Source organism: Erythrolamprus reginae, chromosome 3, assembly GCF_031021105.1.
Source record: "Erythrolamprus reginae isolate rEryReg1 chromosome 3, rEryReg1.hap1, whole genome shotgun sequence".
NCBI lineage: Eukaryota > Metazoa > Chordata > Lepidosauria > Squamata > Dipsadidae > Erythrolamprus > Erythrolamprus reginae.
In genome coordinates, this window is record NC_091952.1 from 154,467,920 (window position 1) to 154,483,093 (window position 15,174).

General features: G+C 39.4%; 1 protein-coding gene across 2 annotated transcripts in view; it reads left to right on the plus strand.

Annotated features, from left to right (window-relative positions):
* ANKS6 (ankyrin repeat and sterile alpha motif domain containing 6) overlaps positions 1-15,174 on the plus strand; it is a 36,594-nt gene extending 21,420 nt beyond the window's left edge. For both annotated transcript variants that reach the window (XM_070749079.1, XM_070749078.1), the window contains exons 12-16: positions 4,476-4,674; positions 7,307-7,374; positions 13,050-13,166; positions 14,327-14,420; positions 14,969-15,174. In XM_070749079.1, coding sequence (XP_070605180.1) covers positions 4,476-4,674; positions 7,307-7,374; positions 13,050-13,166; positions 14,327-14,420; positions 14,969-15,018 — 528 coding nt within the window. In that variant the 3' untranslated portion in view covers positions 15,019-15,174. The remainder of the gene's footprint in view (positions 1-4,475; positions 4,675-7,306; positions 7,375-13,049; positions 13,167-14,326; positions 14,421-14,968) is intronic.

Consider the following 15,174-nt stretch of genomic DNA (forward strand, 5'->3'; position numbering starts at 1 on the left):
ACAGTGCTGGAATTCCCTCATGGCATCAGGCTGGACTGGCCCTATCCTGACCAGCCTGATGTCATGAGGGAGCATCAGAACTGCTTGCGCATGTGCAGTAGCCCAGGCTCATCTGCTTGCCACAGCAAGTAAAGGCTGCCACTGGAGGGGGGGGGGGAAGGAAGATCCATCCATTGCCTTTCCCTCTGCCACCGCAGTAGAAGGTATGGCTGCCACTGGTGGTAGTGGGAGGAAGACCCACTACGCCCTCCCCTACATGGAAAAGTTCCAGGAGGGCAGACAGCTTGCTTGCCTGGGCTCTACGAAGCAAACTCAGCCACCGCCGCTGGCTCTCCCAAGCAAGTGCTGTGCCATCCCGAAACTGTGCTGCCTTCACAGTTTAAGCAGAAGTACATAAAGACAATGCTGGCAGTGCTGGTGGGGAGGAAGACCAGCTGCTTTTAAGATCAGAAGTAAAATTTTGTTCTAGCAACATAAATATTCTGTCTCTAGATAAGAATTTCAAATTTTTCTGTTGTCTGGTTTTATAACCATGCATCATTTGTAAGGCATATTCTTCCTTTTTCTTTTCAGTTTATATTATTTGGTTTATGAACATAAATTAAATAAACCAAATGAATTTTGGGCAGGTTATCATATTTAGCTATTGTCCAGTAAAAACTTAAAATAAAGATTTGACATTAAGCCAGATAGCCCAATAGTTTGATTCATTGATCAGTATAGTGGTTGTTTCTGGCATAGTTGTTGTTTAAACCCATTTGCCATGGTTTGTAACCTACAGTTTATAGGTATAATGCATACTAAAATTATACATTGGTCAGCCCATCAATATAAGTAATGCATTTTCTTTGTCAGGGTGGCTAAAATCTAGTTACTAAAAATTAAATTGAAAACAATGCTCAACTGTATCAGTGTTTTTTAATGACTTTAAATCAAGATGTGGGGAGATTGTCATGTTTCTTCTATTGAAACTATTTGTCATTAAGAGTAGTTCCTATAAGGGAAGTAAGTACCCGTATATACTCAAGTATAAGCCGACCCGAGTATAAGCCGAGGCACCAATTTTTGCCACAAAAACTGGGAAAACGTATTGACCCGAGTATAAGCCGAGGTTAGAAAATGCAGTGGCTACTGGTAACTTATAAAAATGGAAAACAATAAAATTACATTAATTGAGACATGTTTTAGAATATTTATTTTAAAGAAAACCAGTAAACTAGCTCTGTAAATTTAAAAGAGGGTAAACAAATTAACAATATTAACAATAAATTAAAAAGTAAAAAAAGTAGCTCGATCAGGAACAAAGCTAAAACCTAAGAGTTAAAATCCTTCAAAACTGGATTCCTTCTCATCATTAATTGGATTTACATTATTGTTCTGTTTTTATAAATGCTGTGAGCCACCCTGAGTCCTTGGAGAGGGATTGCATACAAATCCAATTAAATAAATAAACAAACAAACAAACAAATAAATAAGTGTATCCAAAGAAGAGCTTCAGCATTAGCTGCTGTGAGGTTATCAGCATAGAAAACCAAATAGATAGATAGATAGATAGATAGATAGATAGATAGATAGATAGATAGATAGATAGATAGATATAGATAGAAAGATAGACAGACAGAAAAATAGATAGATAGATAGATAGATAGATAGATAGATAGATAGATAGATAGATAGATAGATTGATAGATAGAAATAGATACAGATAGATAGATAGATAGATAGATAGATAGATAGATAGATAGATACAGATAGATATAGATAGAAAGATAGATAGACAGACAGACAGATAGAAAAATAGATAGATAGATAGATAGAAATAGATACAGATAGATAGATAGATAGATAGATAGATAGATAGATAGATAGATAGATAGAAAAATAGTTAGATAGAAAAATAGATAGATAGAAAGATAGAAAGATAGAAAAAGAATTCCTGTCTATCTCTGCCTCATAACACATTATTAGATCCTATCCAAGCAAGGACAGCAACTACCACAAAATACCAATGCAGAGAGAGCAAGGAATAGTTACTCACCATTGCTTTTTTCCCCTCTCGGTTGGAGCAAATGGCTGCCTCTGCTTGAGCTAGGGAGAGGAACTACGGCGTGGGAGAGGGGACAAAAGCTGGTACCTCCTCGCTCTGGCTCAAGCAATGGCGCCCTCGTGTGGTGACTTTGTCAATGACCCGAGTATAAGCCGAGGCTGTGTTTTTCAGCCCATTTTTTGGGCTGAAAAACTCGGCTTATACTCGAGTATATACGGTAGTCTAAAACACCGATCACCAACTGGTGTTCCATGGACCATTGGTGTGTGAGAAAATTTTGGTGGTCCGCAGAAAAATTATTTGCATTTTTTATATTATACTAAATCAGGGGTCCTCAAAATACAACTCCTGGGCCAGATACATGCAATCAACACTTGTGTTGCTGCAGAGTGTTTCCCCTTTTGGGGTCTTTTTGTGTGGGTTGGAGGATGGTAGAAATTCCAATTTGGGGTCTGCTTCAGCCTCCTAGTTTGGGGCTTTGGGTGAAAGCTGTAGGGAAGCTGATGGCTTCACCGCTGGTGGTGAAGAGCCAGAGGGCCTTGTTTCAGTGGATTGTCTCAGCCTACTGAGCCTCCGGGCACCTGCTCTTGCAGTCCTTCAGGTCTTCTCTCTGCTTGGAAGCCCTATCTCATACTTCTCAATGAGGTGCTTCTGCTGAGCTTTCTCCTCCTTCAGATCCAATTTGAACTGAGGCAGCTGTTTTGCCAACTCTTTCTCATGGTGGCTGCTGTTGGGGCCCTAAGTATCCTGGTCTGGCAGACAAGGAGTGGCTGGGAGAGGAGGGATGAGTAGAGGACAATGAAGCATCCCTCAATGTGAGTGACATCAAGTTGGCCACACCTACCCAGTCACATGACCACCTAACCACACCCACCCAGCCAATCATTAGGAAGATCATATTAGTGGTCTGCAGGATTCAAATTATGAATTTAGTGGTATCTGAGGTCCAAAAGGTTGAGGACCCCTGGTCTAAAGAGATACAAAAGGTTCTTTAAACTTATGTTACAAGTTGAAGTATAATTTGATTTTGGATATACATAAATTAATCTCCTGTCCAATTGAGTTTGGCTTTTTGTGATTTTGATGTATTGTTTTGGCAACGACATGGAATAGTTTAACATAGCCTTCCAGAATGTTCTGTACTTTATTTGCATATCTATACTAAGCAGATTTGATAATGCGTAGTCTTTTGAATATTGGCTACAAACTGCCCCCTGCCATAAGCTTTGGGCATATTAACACAATAAACATTATTCAGATGCTTGCCAAGTAATGTTTGTATTTGCCAGTGCTGTTTCTCCACCCACCTGTTTCTCCTCACCCACCCAAGCATTCAAAGTGATATTGAATAGAGGTAGACAAATGTATATTTTAGTATAATTGTGTTTAATGAGATCTTGATATGGGAATTCAGTTGCTGTGGATGTCATTGCCAAGTATAAAATTATATTGATCCTTGCAGATTGCTCAGTGTTAGATTTCCACCTGCCTGTATCAAATATAGGCTTACTGAGTCTATTCCATTCTGTAGTGTACTCTTTCCTTTATGATTCTCAAAATAGAAGATAATTGGTTTAAAATACTACGGTTCTTTAGTACATTAATAGCATTCCGTGTGCTTCGTGGTACAGTCATGCTGACCACATGACCACGGAAATGTCTTCAGAGAGCACTGGCTGCCTTACTCTTTGATGAACAAAGGCATTTCTATAGGTGTTTTTTTTTAAAAAAATAAATGGTTACCAGAAAGTATTTGAAAAAATGAGGGTCTTCATTGCTCTCTCATATCCTGGGTTCTCATAGCCTCCGCCCAACCCCAGCAAATGTTAAAGAGCTTTTAGAATATAAAAAAGAATGCATATCATTTTTGATAGTATTTTTGAGCACATATTAAAACAGAAAGAAAAGAAGGTATTTGTGAGATTATAAATAAAGGTTTAATTACATAAATTACATTGCATAAATTCTAGCAGCATACATTTAGCAATACATTAAAAATGGAAAAGAGCAGTTCCGGGAAATAGTTGTACAGTTGCCTCAAGTTACATATTTTCAGTTAATTATGTATGTTTTACTTCATATGATAGATCAGCTGTGAGATAAGCTGTAGTTTTTATTTGTGTTCTGTAAATGCAAAATATTTAAAATTAGCAGACTTCTTGAGCTTTTAAGGATAAATAATTGATATGGACTTTTCTGGCACTAATCCATAAAGGAAGCTGAAGATATTGAAAGTTCCAGTTTTCCAGCAAATAATTTTATGGTGCTCACACTATTTTAGCAGAAGTCTCTATATTCCAGGACTCAGAATAGTTTATTACTATTTGCTAATTTTTCATGTTTATTGAGACAATTTACATAGTGCTTATTTAATTATTTTTCCTTAAGTGACATTTTAGTAACAGGAAAGATTCTATATTTTTGCTAGGTAAAACAGAAATTGGATGTGAACCAAAAACCTCCTTCTGAGAATTCTTCTACATCTAAAAGCACGTCCCCAACTCTCACACCATCAGCATCTCCATTACCATCCCCCAAGATACAAAGTTCAGAGTCTTCACTTTCTTCTTCTCACAGACATGGGAAAAGCAGTGGTGGCTCCAGCAGTGGGACTTTAACTGATGATGGTAAGTAGTGGTGGCATAGTGGTTAGAATGCAGTACCGTAAACTAATTCCGCTGACTGCCAGCAGTTCAACAGCACTTCCATTCTTCAGAGGTTGGTAAGATACCGATCGTTGGGGGCAATATGCTGACTCTGTAAACTGCTCAGAGAGGGCTGTAAAGCATTGTGAAGTGGAATTCTGCTGCACGAATCCCAGCGACCAGTTAGGTCCCACAGAGTGGATCTTCTCCGCGTCCCGTCAACTAAGCAATGTCGCCTGGCGGGACCCAGGGGAAGAGCCTTCTGTGTGGCGGCCCCAGCCCTCTGGAACCAACTTCCCCCAGAGATTAGAACTGCCCCCACCCTCCTTGCCTTTCGTAAACAACTTAAAACCCACCTCTGCCGCCAGGCATGGGGGAATTGAGATCCTCTTTCCCCCTAGGCCTTTACAATTCTATGCATGGTATGTATGTATGTATGTTTGGTTTTTATATTAATTGATTTTTAATCATCAATACCAAATTACTATTGTACACTGTTTTATTGTCGCTGTTAGCTGCCCTGAGTCTCTGGAGAGGGGCGGCATACAAATCCAATAAATAAATAAATTGATTGATTGATTGATTGATTAATTAATTAATTTGATTTATATGCCGTCCCTCTCCGGGACTCAGGGCGGCTTGCAGCATATAAAAACAATACAAAATATCATAAATCCAATTTAAACTAAAACTCAAACTCCAAATTATTATTTTTTTTAAAAGGCAGTCACTCCCATACTAACAAACAAAACCTACATTCATTCATTGACAGGGATTGTTGTCTAATGTCCCCAGGCTTGTCACCACAAGTGAGTCTACAGACTCTTGCAGAAGGCAAGGAGGGTGGGGATGGTACAAATCTCTGGGGGGAGCTGATTCCAAAGGGCCAGAGTCCCCACTAAGAAGGCTCTTCCCCTAGGTCCTGCCAAGCAACATTGTCTAGTTGACGGGACCCGGAGAAGGCTGACTCCTAACCGGTCGCTAGGGCTCACACGGCAGAAGGCTGCCCCATAGGTACTCTGGTCTGTAGGACTTTATAAGAGTATATAAGTCTAATTGCTATTGCTATACATAATCGACAATACTAAAGAGTTTTGTTAGATGACACCATTTCAGAATGTTACTGCAATGTAATTTTGTCTCCGGGGCACAAACACTGGCTGTTCATTCTGAACATGAGCTGGGTAGGCCATCACTGTGACTTATTTTTTTATTCTTGTGATAGAAGGGGCACATCTGAACTCATGGTCCTGATGCTATATTTAATTAGCAATATATTTTCTCTAATCACTTTTGAGCAATGGCTTCCAGGCAATTTATGTAGGGAAGGTGAGAGATGGTATTGTGGTCTACTCAAAACTGTTCAAGATAAAAAAGAAATTGTGGCAATTGGGGAAGGAAGGCAAGAGAAGAAATTGGTCAAGCCTGAAAATCAACATTGCTTGTGGATGATAAGGCACAGCCTGTTCAAATGTTTCCTGCACTTGATTTAGGCAAAATTTGGATGGGCAGTCTAATTCCCACTTGGCAGTACAGTGATCCCTCGGTTAGCGCGGGGGTTACGTTCCAAGACCTCCCGCGCTAACCGATTTCCGCGTTATACTGGATGCGGAAGTAAAAACAACATCTGCGCATGCGCGCCCTTTGTTCCATGGCCGCACATGCGCAGAAGGTGGAGCGACGCAAGTTCGGAGGCTGGCAATGCAATGATGATTTTTCCGGGCTCCTCGCCGCTACCCACAGGGCAGCGCTGGCGGCAATGGCAATGGCAACCCTCCCTCCTTCCCTCCTTCCCTTCTCTCCCTCCCTCCTTCCTTCCTCTCACCGGCTTTCTTGGGGCAGCGCTGGCGGCAATGGCAATGGCAACCCTCCCTCCTTCCCTTCTCTCCCTCCCTCCTTCCTTCCTGATTTTGGCCAATCAGCAATCAGTATGACATCATCGGGCGGAAAAAACCGTGGTGTAGGAAAAAAAACGCGGACTTATTTTTTAATTAATATTTTTTGAAAAACCGCGTTGCAGCGTTTCGCGCTAATCGAGAACGCGCAAATCGAGGGATCACTGTATACACTGAAAAAAATTATTTATCTCCCAGAGAAGAGAATGTTTGTGTTCTCCTGTTGATATATGGAAATCTGCTGTATATTTAGATAGCAAAATGGGGAAAAATGAAACAACGACAACCAGAATGGAGATGGTAAAATTCACAAGATACATTTCTCTTACATCACCTTTTGTACATACCCTATTTTTACATTGTGAATGTGATGTATACTCTATTATAATGATTGTTTATTTAAAAGACTTTTCTGGCTGCCTATCTTAAAAAACACAACTCTGGGTGGCTCACAACAGCAGTTTAAAACAAGAAACAATAGAAAAAGATGGGGTCATTGTCTGGTTATAACTGGAATAAACAAGCCATCTTAATTTTGTTCTGTGTCTGTTACAGTAGTAGTACAGAGGCTATTTTGCCTAGAATGTTAAAAAGCAGGCTTCTTTTCACTTCCATCTTGACTTTCATACCAGGTCAAGCATAACTGTGCAACATTATTTTACAATTTTTACAATGCAAGTCACATAAATTAAAACATTCATTTTCCCTTTAATTTAAAGATGAACTTACAGGCATCCTGAAAAAACTCTCTCTTGAAAAGTACCAGCCTATTTTTGAAGAGCAGGAGGTAAATCTTTTTTTGTTTTGTTTTTGTTTTCTATTCTTTACTGCTGGAAACTTGGAAAAACTTGGTTTGTATATAATAGCCCGTCAAGAATTACTTTTTCACAAATACTGTATTGATTTATTTCACCAAAATGTAATTTCAAAATTTTATTATCTGTTTTTTTTTTCAGAAACACAGGAACACAATAATCCCATCTACAAAGATGGTGATGTTGTATCTGTGATCTTTCTTAATCTTAGTCAAAACTGCAAATAACATTTGGTTTCTATTTAATTCTATGCGGAAAGTTTGGAGCTGCCTTTACTTTTTCAAATGTATTAATAGGCAGTCCTATCAATCATATCTGTAGGCATTCTGTTTTGATAGAGCTAAATTTGGAACATTGTAGAAACTAGCTGAGAAACTCAAGGGCTGTGGATATCCTGAAGCCCTCACCCATTCTTTTGGCAGCCAGCATAACCTCTGGAGTGGAAGGGAGGGAGGAAAACATAAAATCTTTCATCTCTTCAGGATCCTTCTGGGGGAGTGTGTATATGTGTGTGTGTGTGTGTGATTATCTCTGACTGTACATTTATGTATGTGTCTATGGTACATCTATATCTATTTCAGAACCTATATCATTTTTCTTTTAAAAATACAAAAACAATTCAACCATTTTCAGAAATAACATACATTTATTACATAGCTGCAGAGTTGACTTTTCCAGGAACAACGGTTCCTAAAAACCTATGTCTCAAAAGAAGGATGTCATTTTTCTAGATCAGTGCCTTCAAAATTGAAGTATAAATGTTTAAGGATATGTACATATTGGTAAAATGTATATGACTAAACAAGTAAATTTGATTGGTTACAATAATACATAAAATTATAAGAAATCAATATGAAACAGTCCAAATGCCATTAAGAATGATGATCAAGCTATAACCAAGACTCCCTTAACCAAAGGGGAACTACCAGAGGACTGGAAAAGAGCTTGTGTGGTTCCCATCTTCCAAAAAAAAAGGCAGGGGAATGGATCCAGGATACTACAGACCAATCAGCCTGACCAAATTACCTAGGAAGATCTTGGAAAACAATAAAGCAACAGATTTGCAAAGATCTAGAAGCAAATAAAGTTTCAACCCAAAGCCAACATGGGTTTGTCAAAAATGGATCATGTCAAACCAATTTTATTTTGTTTTTTGACAAAGTGACTACATTAGTTGACTAGCAAAATGCTGTGGACATAGTATACTACAATTTCAGTAATGCTTTTGACAACCTATTCTTAGTAAGTTAGAAAAATATGGGATAGACAACATCACCACCAGATAGATTCATAATAAAAGTGTAGTCAATATATAGTCATTAATAGAACTACATCTACATGGAAGGAAGTAGGTAGTGGGGTACCCGAAGCTTTTGTTTTTAGGCCCAGTACTCCTCAATATTTTCATAAACAATTTAGATGAGGGAATAGAAAGAGAATTCATCAAATTTGTAGATGACACCAAGATGTCGGGAACAGCCAATCGTCCATAAGATAGGCTCCAGATCCAAAAGGATTTTGACAGACTTGAACATTGGACCCTAACCTAGTGAAATGAAATTAAATGATGACAAAAATAAGGTTTTAACATTTAGGCAAGAAAATCCAAATATACAGGTATAGAATAGATGGCACCTGGCTGAATAGCAAGGACTGAGAGAGGGACAATCACTTAAATATGAGTCAAAAATGTGCTGCAGCCACCAAAAAAGCCAATACAGTCATACCTCGTCTTACGAACCTAATTGGTTCCAGGGGGAGGTTCGTAAGACGAAAGGTTCGTAAGACGAAACATTGTTTCCCATAGGAAACAATGTAAAGTCAATTAATCCGTGCAACAACAAAAAACCCCCGCAAAAAAACGCTGCCGCCCAGCTGTCACCTTTTAAAACAGCCGGGGGGCTTCCCAGCAGCCTCCCGAACGCCGAACCCGGAAGTTCGGGTTTGGCGTTTGTAAGACGAAAAAAGTTCGTAAGAAGAGGCAAAAATTTTCTGAACCCCGGGTTCGTATCTCGGGTTGTTCATAAGACGAGGGGTTCGTATCTTGAGGTACCACTGTATAATGCTAGGCTGCATAACAGAGATAAAATTAAGATCATGTGAGGCAGGAGTGGGCTTCTAGCTGAAACACCTAATTGGGTTCGGAGTTATGCTGGTGCGCCCATGCAGGTCCCGTGCCCTGGTGAGGTTTTTTGCTTCCACGCATGCATCCCTCTAATTTTTGTCGCCACAATATAAAAAAGATGTTGAGACTCTGTAAAGAGTGCAGAGAAGAGCAACAAAGTTTATTAAGGAGGTGGAGGCTAACACATATTTACAATGGTTGCAGAAACTGGGTATGTTTAATCTACCATAAAGAAGAGTTGATCAATCTATTTTCTAAAGTACCAGATGGTGGGATAAGAAGCAATGTATGGAAATTAATCAAGGAAAGAACCAACCTAGAAATAAGGAGAAATTTCCTGACAGTGAGAATAATTTACCAATGGAACAGCTTGCCTTCAGAAGTTGTGGGCACTCTATCACTGGAAGTTTTTAAGAAAGAGATTGGATAACAATTTGGCCAGAGTAATATAAAGTCTCCTTGCTTGACCAGAGTGTTGGACTGGAAGATCTCTGAGGTCCCTTTGAATTCTATTATTCTCCATAATTGGTTGAGTTAGCATCCAGGAACGGGTTAACTCTTGCCTTCAGCTGATTGGACAGAGTCTTTCAAAGTTGAAAACCGTCCTCTGTTGCTAGGGCTACCAACTTTCGACTCGGTCCTCAACATGGACAGATGTGTGAGAATATTGCTCCATTCCTGTGTGTTATTTCAAATTGATTTTTATCGCGATTTCTTGAACTGTGAGTTTTAGCTGACACCGCTTGTCATCAGGAGTCTCAGCTCTTTTTTTGAATGGCTTCCTCAGTTTAACATTTGAACTGATTTGTGGACTGCCTCTAGGACTGCAATTCGGATTTGAGGCCAGTCACTTCAGTTGCTACACACCTCTCCTTAATGGGTCTTTCTCTGGCTCTATTGAAATTCTGGACCTTGTCTCAGTTACTGTTGATTCCCTGAACGTGCAGACAGAGAGAGAGATATCTCCAGCAATCTCGGAGCCATTTTGAAAGCCTCATTTTTCAAACAGCTTTTTTCCCATGCCGCTTGTGCTTTGAATTGTTTTGTCTGCTGCAATTTGCTTGATTGTGCCTGCCTTCTTCAGAGTCTGGCGCTCCACTTGCCTAGTATCAATTTCTTTGCCTGGTTGGTACAGACTTCCATTTCGGAGGTCAACATTAAAGTGAGCCAACTTCTCATGTCAGTGATGGGTGGCAGGTTGTGAGCTTACAGCCCCATGCCATTACCCCTCTGCTAGCTGCCATTGTGCAGGAGTCTAGCATTCCACTTAATGGAACTTTCCAATGTGCCTCATGCCTTCTTGAATTTCAGGAGTCTTATGCTCCATTTTCTAATGGAGAGAAGGGCTTTTTCCCAGCCAGCAGCCATTTTGTCCCTCTCTCCATAGCAAACCAATGCCATTTTGAACTGATGTCTTGGTAACACTCTGTCCTGATTTGCATAATTTACTGACAGGAGTTTTTGCGCTCCACTTAGCGATAGTCACCAGAACTGCTTATTGACAGTGGCTTCGTGCTCTGTTTACTGCAGTCCTACCCAGCATATTCCCCCAAAAGAAGGGGAAATTTCAGGAGCTACATGCTCCACTTACTGATGGTCATACTGTGACTAATCCCTGTGACGTGTCAGGAGTTTTGCATTACCACTGAGTGAGGGCCTCATTTTAACCTTCCACCCAGTGAATCTATGTGATCACATGGAAGGTGTACTGCACCTGGTGTGCTAAGGCTGGTTTCTCAACTCTACAGGTTGAAATTGGTCAAATCCTGGATTTCTCCAGGACGGCCTGGACAAGGAGCTAGTAGCCAACACTATCCGGAGGCAGGTGGCTTCCCTGTCCTCAGTATTTACCTGTTACTCCCTGAGTCCTTCGCACAGCAACTGACCATTCAGCATTTGATCAGGGAGGTGGCTAATTTGTCCCCATCTGTGGTTCACCGGTATCCCATCTGGGACCTTACCAAAGTCCTCAACTCTGACCGGTAGCTCATATGAGCTGCTGGGCTCAGCCATCCTGCGCAAGTTAACATGCAAGGTTGTGTATTTTGTGGCAATAACATCAGTCAGGCACATATATGAATTAGCAATACTGTCAGTAAAATCTGACATTTGCATTTTTCACCCCGACAGGGTGGTTCTACACCTGGACCCTTTGTTTGTGCCTAAAATCAACATGTGGTTTCACCAAGCAAAGGAACTAATGCTGCCTAATTTTTGCCCCATGCTGGGTCATCCACTCGAGTAGAGTGGCCTACGCTGTATGCTCATCAGGCCCTCTGTACCTATGTCAAGCATAGCACTGAGCTATGTAAGATGAAAATGCTTTTCAACTTCTTTCACCAGGAACTTTGGGCCGCAAGGTCTCTTCTTCGACAGTGGGCAAATTTTTAAGGGCCACAATTTCGGTGATGTATGGCCTGCGCTCTCTTCTCAGCCAGGCAGAGTGATGGCTCATTCCACCTGTAGCGCGGCAATGGCGGCAGTGGAAGAGGTGTGTAGGGCCGCTATCTGGGTCACCCTGTCGCTCTTCATCCATCACTATAAGTTGGATATATTTGCTTTGTAGGAGGCTTCATTTGGACGCAGGGTTCTGCAGTGGGTGTATACAGAGGGTGACTCTCAGACTCGGCCCTCCTGGTGGTCAGCCAGCTTTGGTATATCCCTTGCCTGTATGCTTTCTCACCCTACGATGGAAAAGGATTTTTTTTTCTTGTAGGGTTGAGAAGGCATCCAGCCCTGCCCTGAGATTCTCTGGTCAGGACCTTGTCTTTGGGCAACACTGGAGTATGACATGTCAAGTCTTACTTCGTTCTTCTTCAAAAGCTGGAAGCCCTAGCAACAGAGGATGATTTTCAGCTCTGAAAAACTCAGTCCAATCAGCTGAAGGCAAGAGTTAACCTATTCCTGGATGTTATCTCAACCCTATGAGAAGAAACATATCAGGTAAGACCAACGTTCCTTAATTAAGTCATACACCAACAGGCAAATAAGATTCTGCTAATATCCATGTTATAATGCCTTGGAGCTCAAATAGAATAATTGGTGTTATTTTAATCAATATTGTAATGAAATTAACTTTTATAATCCAGTAGTACTTTCTTGTTTTATTATGTATTTTACATTTCTCTAATTTTTAATTCAATTACAGGAAACAAAAGATAGAAACATTTGGCTTGCATAAACTTAAACAAATTTAGTAATTGAAGGATAGGAGAGAATATATAACATCAGTAAATGCTTTACCACATTTAAAGTATGTTACATATATTATTATTGACCCCCAATATTAAAGCAGGACAGTTATTACCAAGAAGGTGGGCATGAAAGTTGCTTGCATAAAGCCAGCTACTGAATTTGTATTAATTTTAAAATTGGGATTTTCTAAGATATGTTACATTTGAGGCATACAAAATTGTTTGGGACTTAAATTGTTTGCAATCAAAGTAGTGGAGAAGAGTGTAGTGCATTTTAATCCACAGGCTGCTTCATAATTTAAAAGATTCATGATTTATGTTTCAACAGGTGGATATGGAAGCTTTTCTCACTCTTACAGATGGGGATTTGAAGGAACTGGGAATTAAGACTGATGGTTCTAGACAGCAAATCCTTACAGTTATTTCAGAGTTAAAAGCAGGAAAGGTAATTCTGAATATCTAAAACAAGTAATTTATGGTTATTATTTTGCCTTTTGTTTTCCAATGTGGTACAGTCTGTTTGTAATTATTTACAGCATAGTAATCATTGTTATATCGAGCAATTTTAACCTGTGAGAATCATTGAGAGATATAATCATTATAGAACCAGTATGTTAGTCACTTGGGCTGACACCTATATTAGGTATTTATAGGTGATTCTGGTTTGGCTTAAAATTTCAGAATTTATGGAACTCCTTTTTATATGTCTATTGCATGGCATTGCTGAAATGTTTTAGAATGCATATCAAATGATTACACCTTGTCTACCTGGTCATTATTCTGATAATACAATTTTGAACAGTCTCTTCGGATCAAACACTTATTATTCAATTATCTTCAGATCAAACACTTATTCCATTCTACAAACATGAGTTTTTTTGGTACTTCAAACAAAGTTTGTTAAATATATATCAGACCAAAATATACACTGTATTTTTCGAAGTGTAAGACTCACCGGAGTATAAGATGCACCTTAATTTGAGGAGGCAAAAATAGGGGGGGAAATCTGCCTACCAGATATTTATCTGGCTAGCGTTCTTAGTCCGGTCAGCTTCAGCACATTATTTTATCCCCTGGTTAAGGCTTTGAAAAAACCTTATTCAAGGAGAGTAACAATGAAAGAGCTTGTAAGCTGGTAAGAGCTGGGAACATCATTAGCACCTGGTTAGGGCTGGGAAGAAACATTTGGAGCAAGTAGAGCAATGGAAAAAAAAACCCTGCAAAGACTTAGGGTTTCGAAAAGATTCTTCGCAAAAACAATGAAAGAGCCTGCAAAGTAAGAGTTGGGAAAATTGTAAGCAGCTAGTTAGGGCTGAAAAAAAAGCTTTGAAAAAAGTTACATTCACAGTATAAGACGCACCCAAATTTTTAGCCTCTTTTGGGGAGGAAAAAGGTGCGTCTTATACTCTGAAAAATACGGTAGTTGGTAGAATAGGTGATGTCTAGTTTGATGTAATTCAAACTCAGACGTGGCAATATGCAAAGGCTAGAAGCACTGGCATTTCTTTTCTTGATATTCTGAAATAAAATATGCCTTAAAGGCAGGTCTGTAGGGAATTTTTCACTATTTTTTTTGTTTCTTTTTAAAATTATTAATTTCAACAGGGTCGAGAGAGAAAACTTTTACAAGAGACAATACACAACTTTCACTCATCTTTTGAAAGCAGTGTGAGCAACACAAGCCCTGGAAAACCACAGAGTATGTATAAAACATTGAATATTACTAATATGCTAATATTTGTTGCATATTCATATCCTTTTGTATTTATTAAATTCATGGAACAAATAAAGGAGAAAACAATACCAAAATTACTTGCAATCATATGAGATTCTTCCAAACCATCTCATACATTTGCACATCTCATTGCATAAAACAAGGATTTGAGGAGATGAAAACAAACGCAAAAGAAGTTGCACTAAAATACCTATTTGATTCTTAACAAATTTCTGGATTACTTCAAACTAGTTTAGAGTTGGAACCAGACTAAATATATTTGAAATTCCTTTTAGGTGGTTTCGGTTACTAAATACTGAAATCTAATACTGGCCAATAGATTTTTAAAAAGATGTTGGATAACCATCTGTCTGAAGTAGTGTAGAGTTTTCTGTCTAAGCAGGGGGTTGGACTAGAAGGCCTCCAAGGTCCCTTCCAACTCTGTTGTTGTTGTTGTTGTTGTTGTTGTTGTTGTTGTTGTTGTTGAAGTTTATGCACAGTCCAACAAATACTATATGTGTTTGTATTTATAGCACCTGGATGCTGGGTAAGACCACAGGAACCATCTCCTACCAAGAGATAAACTTCGAACCAAAGTGTCAGAAACATGAACGACAGATCAAGTACACCTTTGCAACATTTCATTGTGGAATATGCTGGAAATATATTGTATTAACAGCAGATACCGTACCTCATTTGCAAAAAAGACATAGCTTTAATAAAGCTGATCATATTTGAA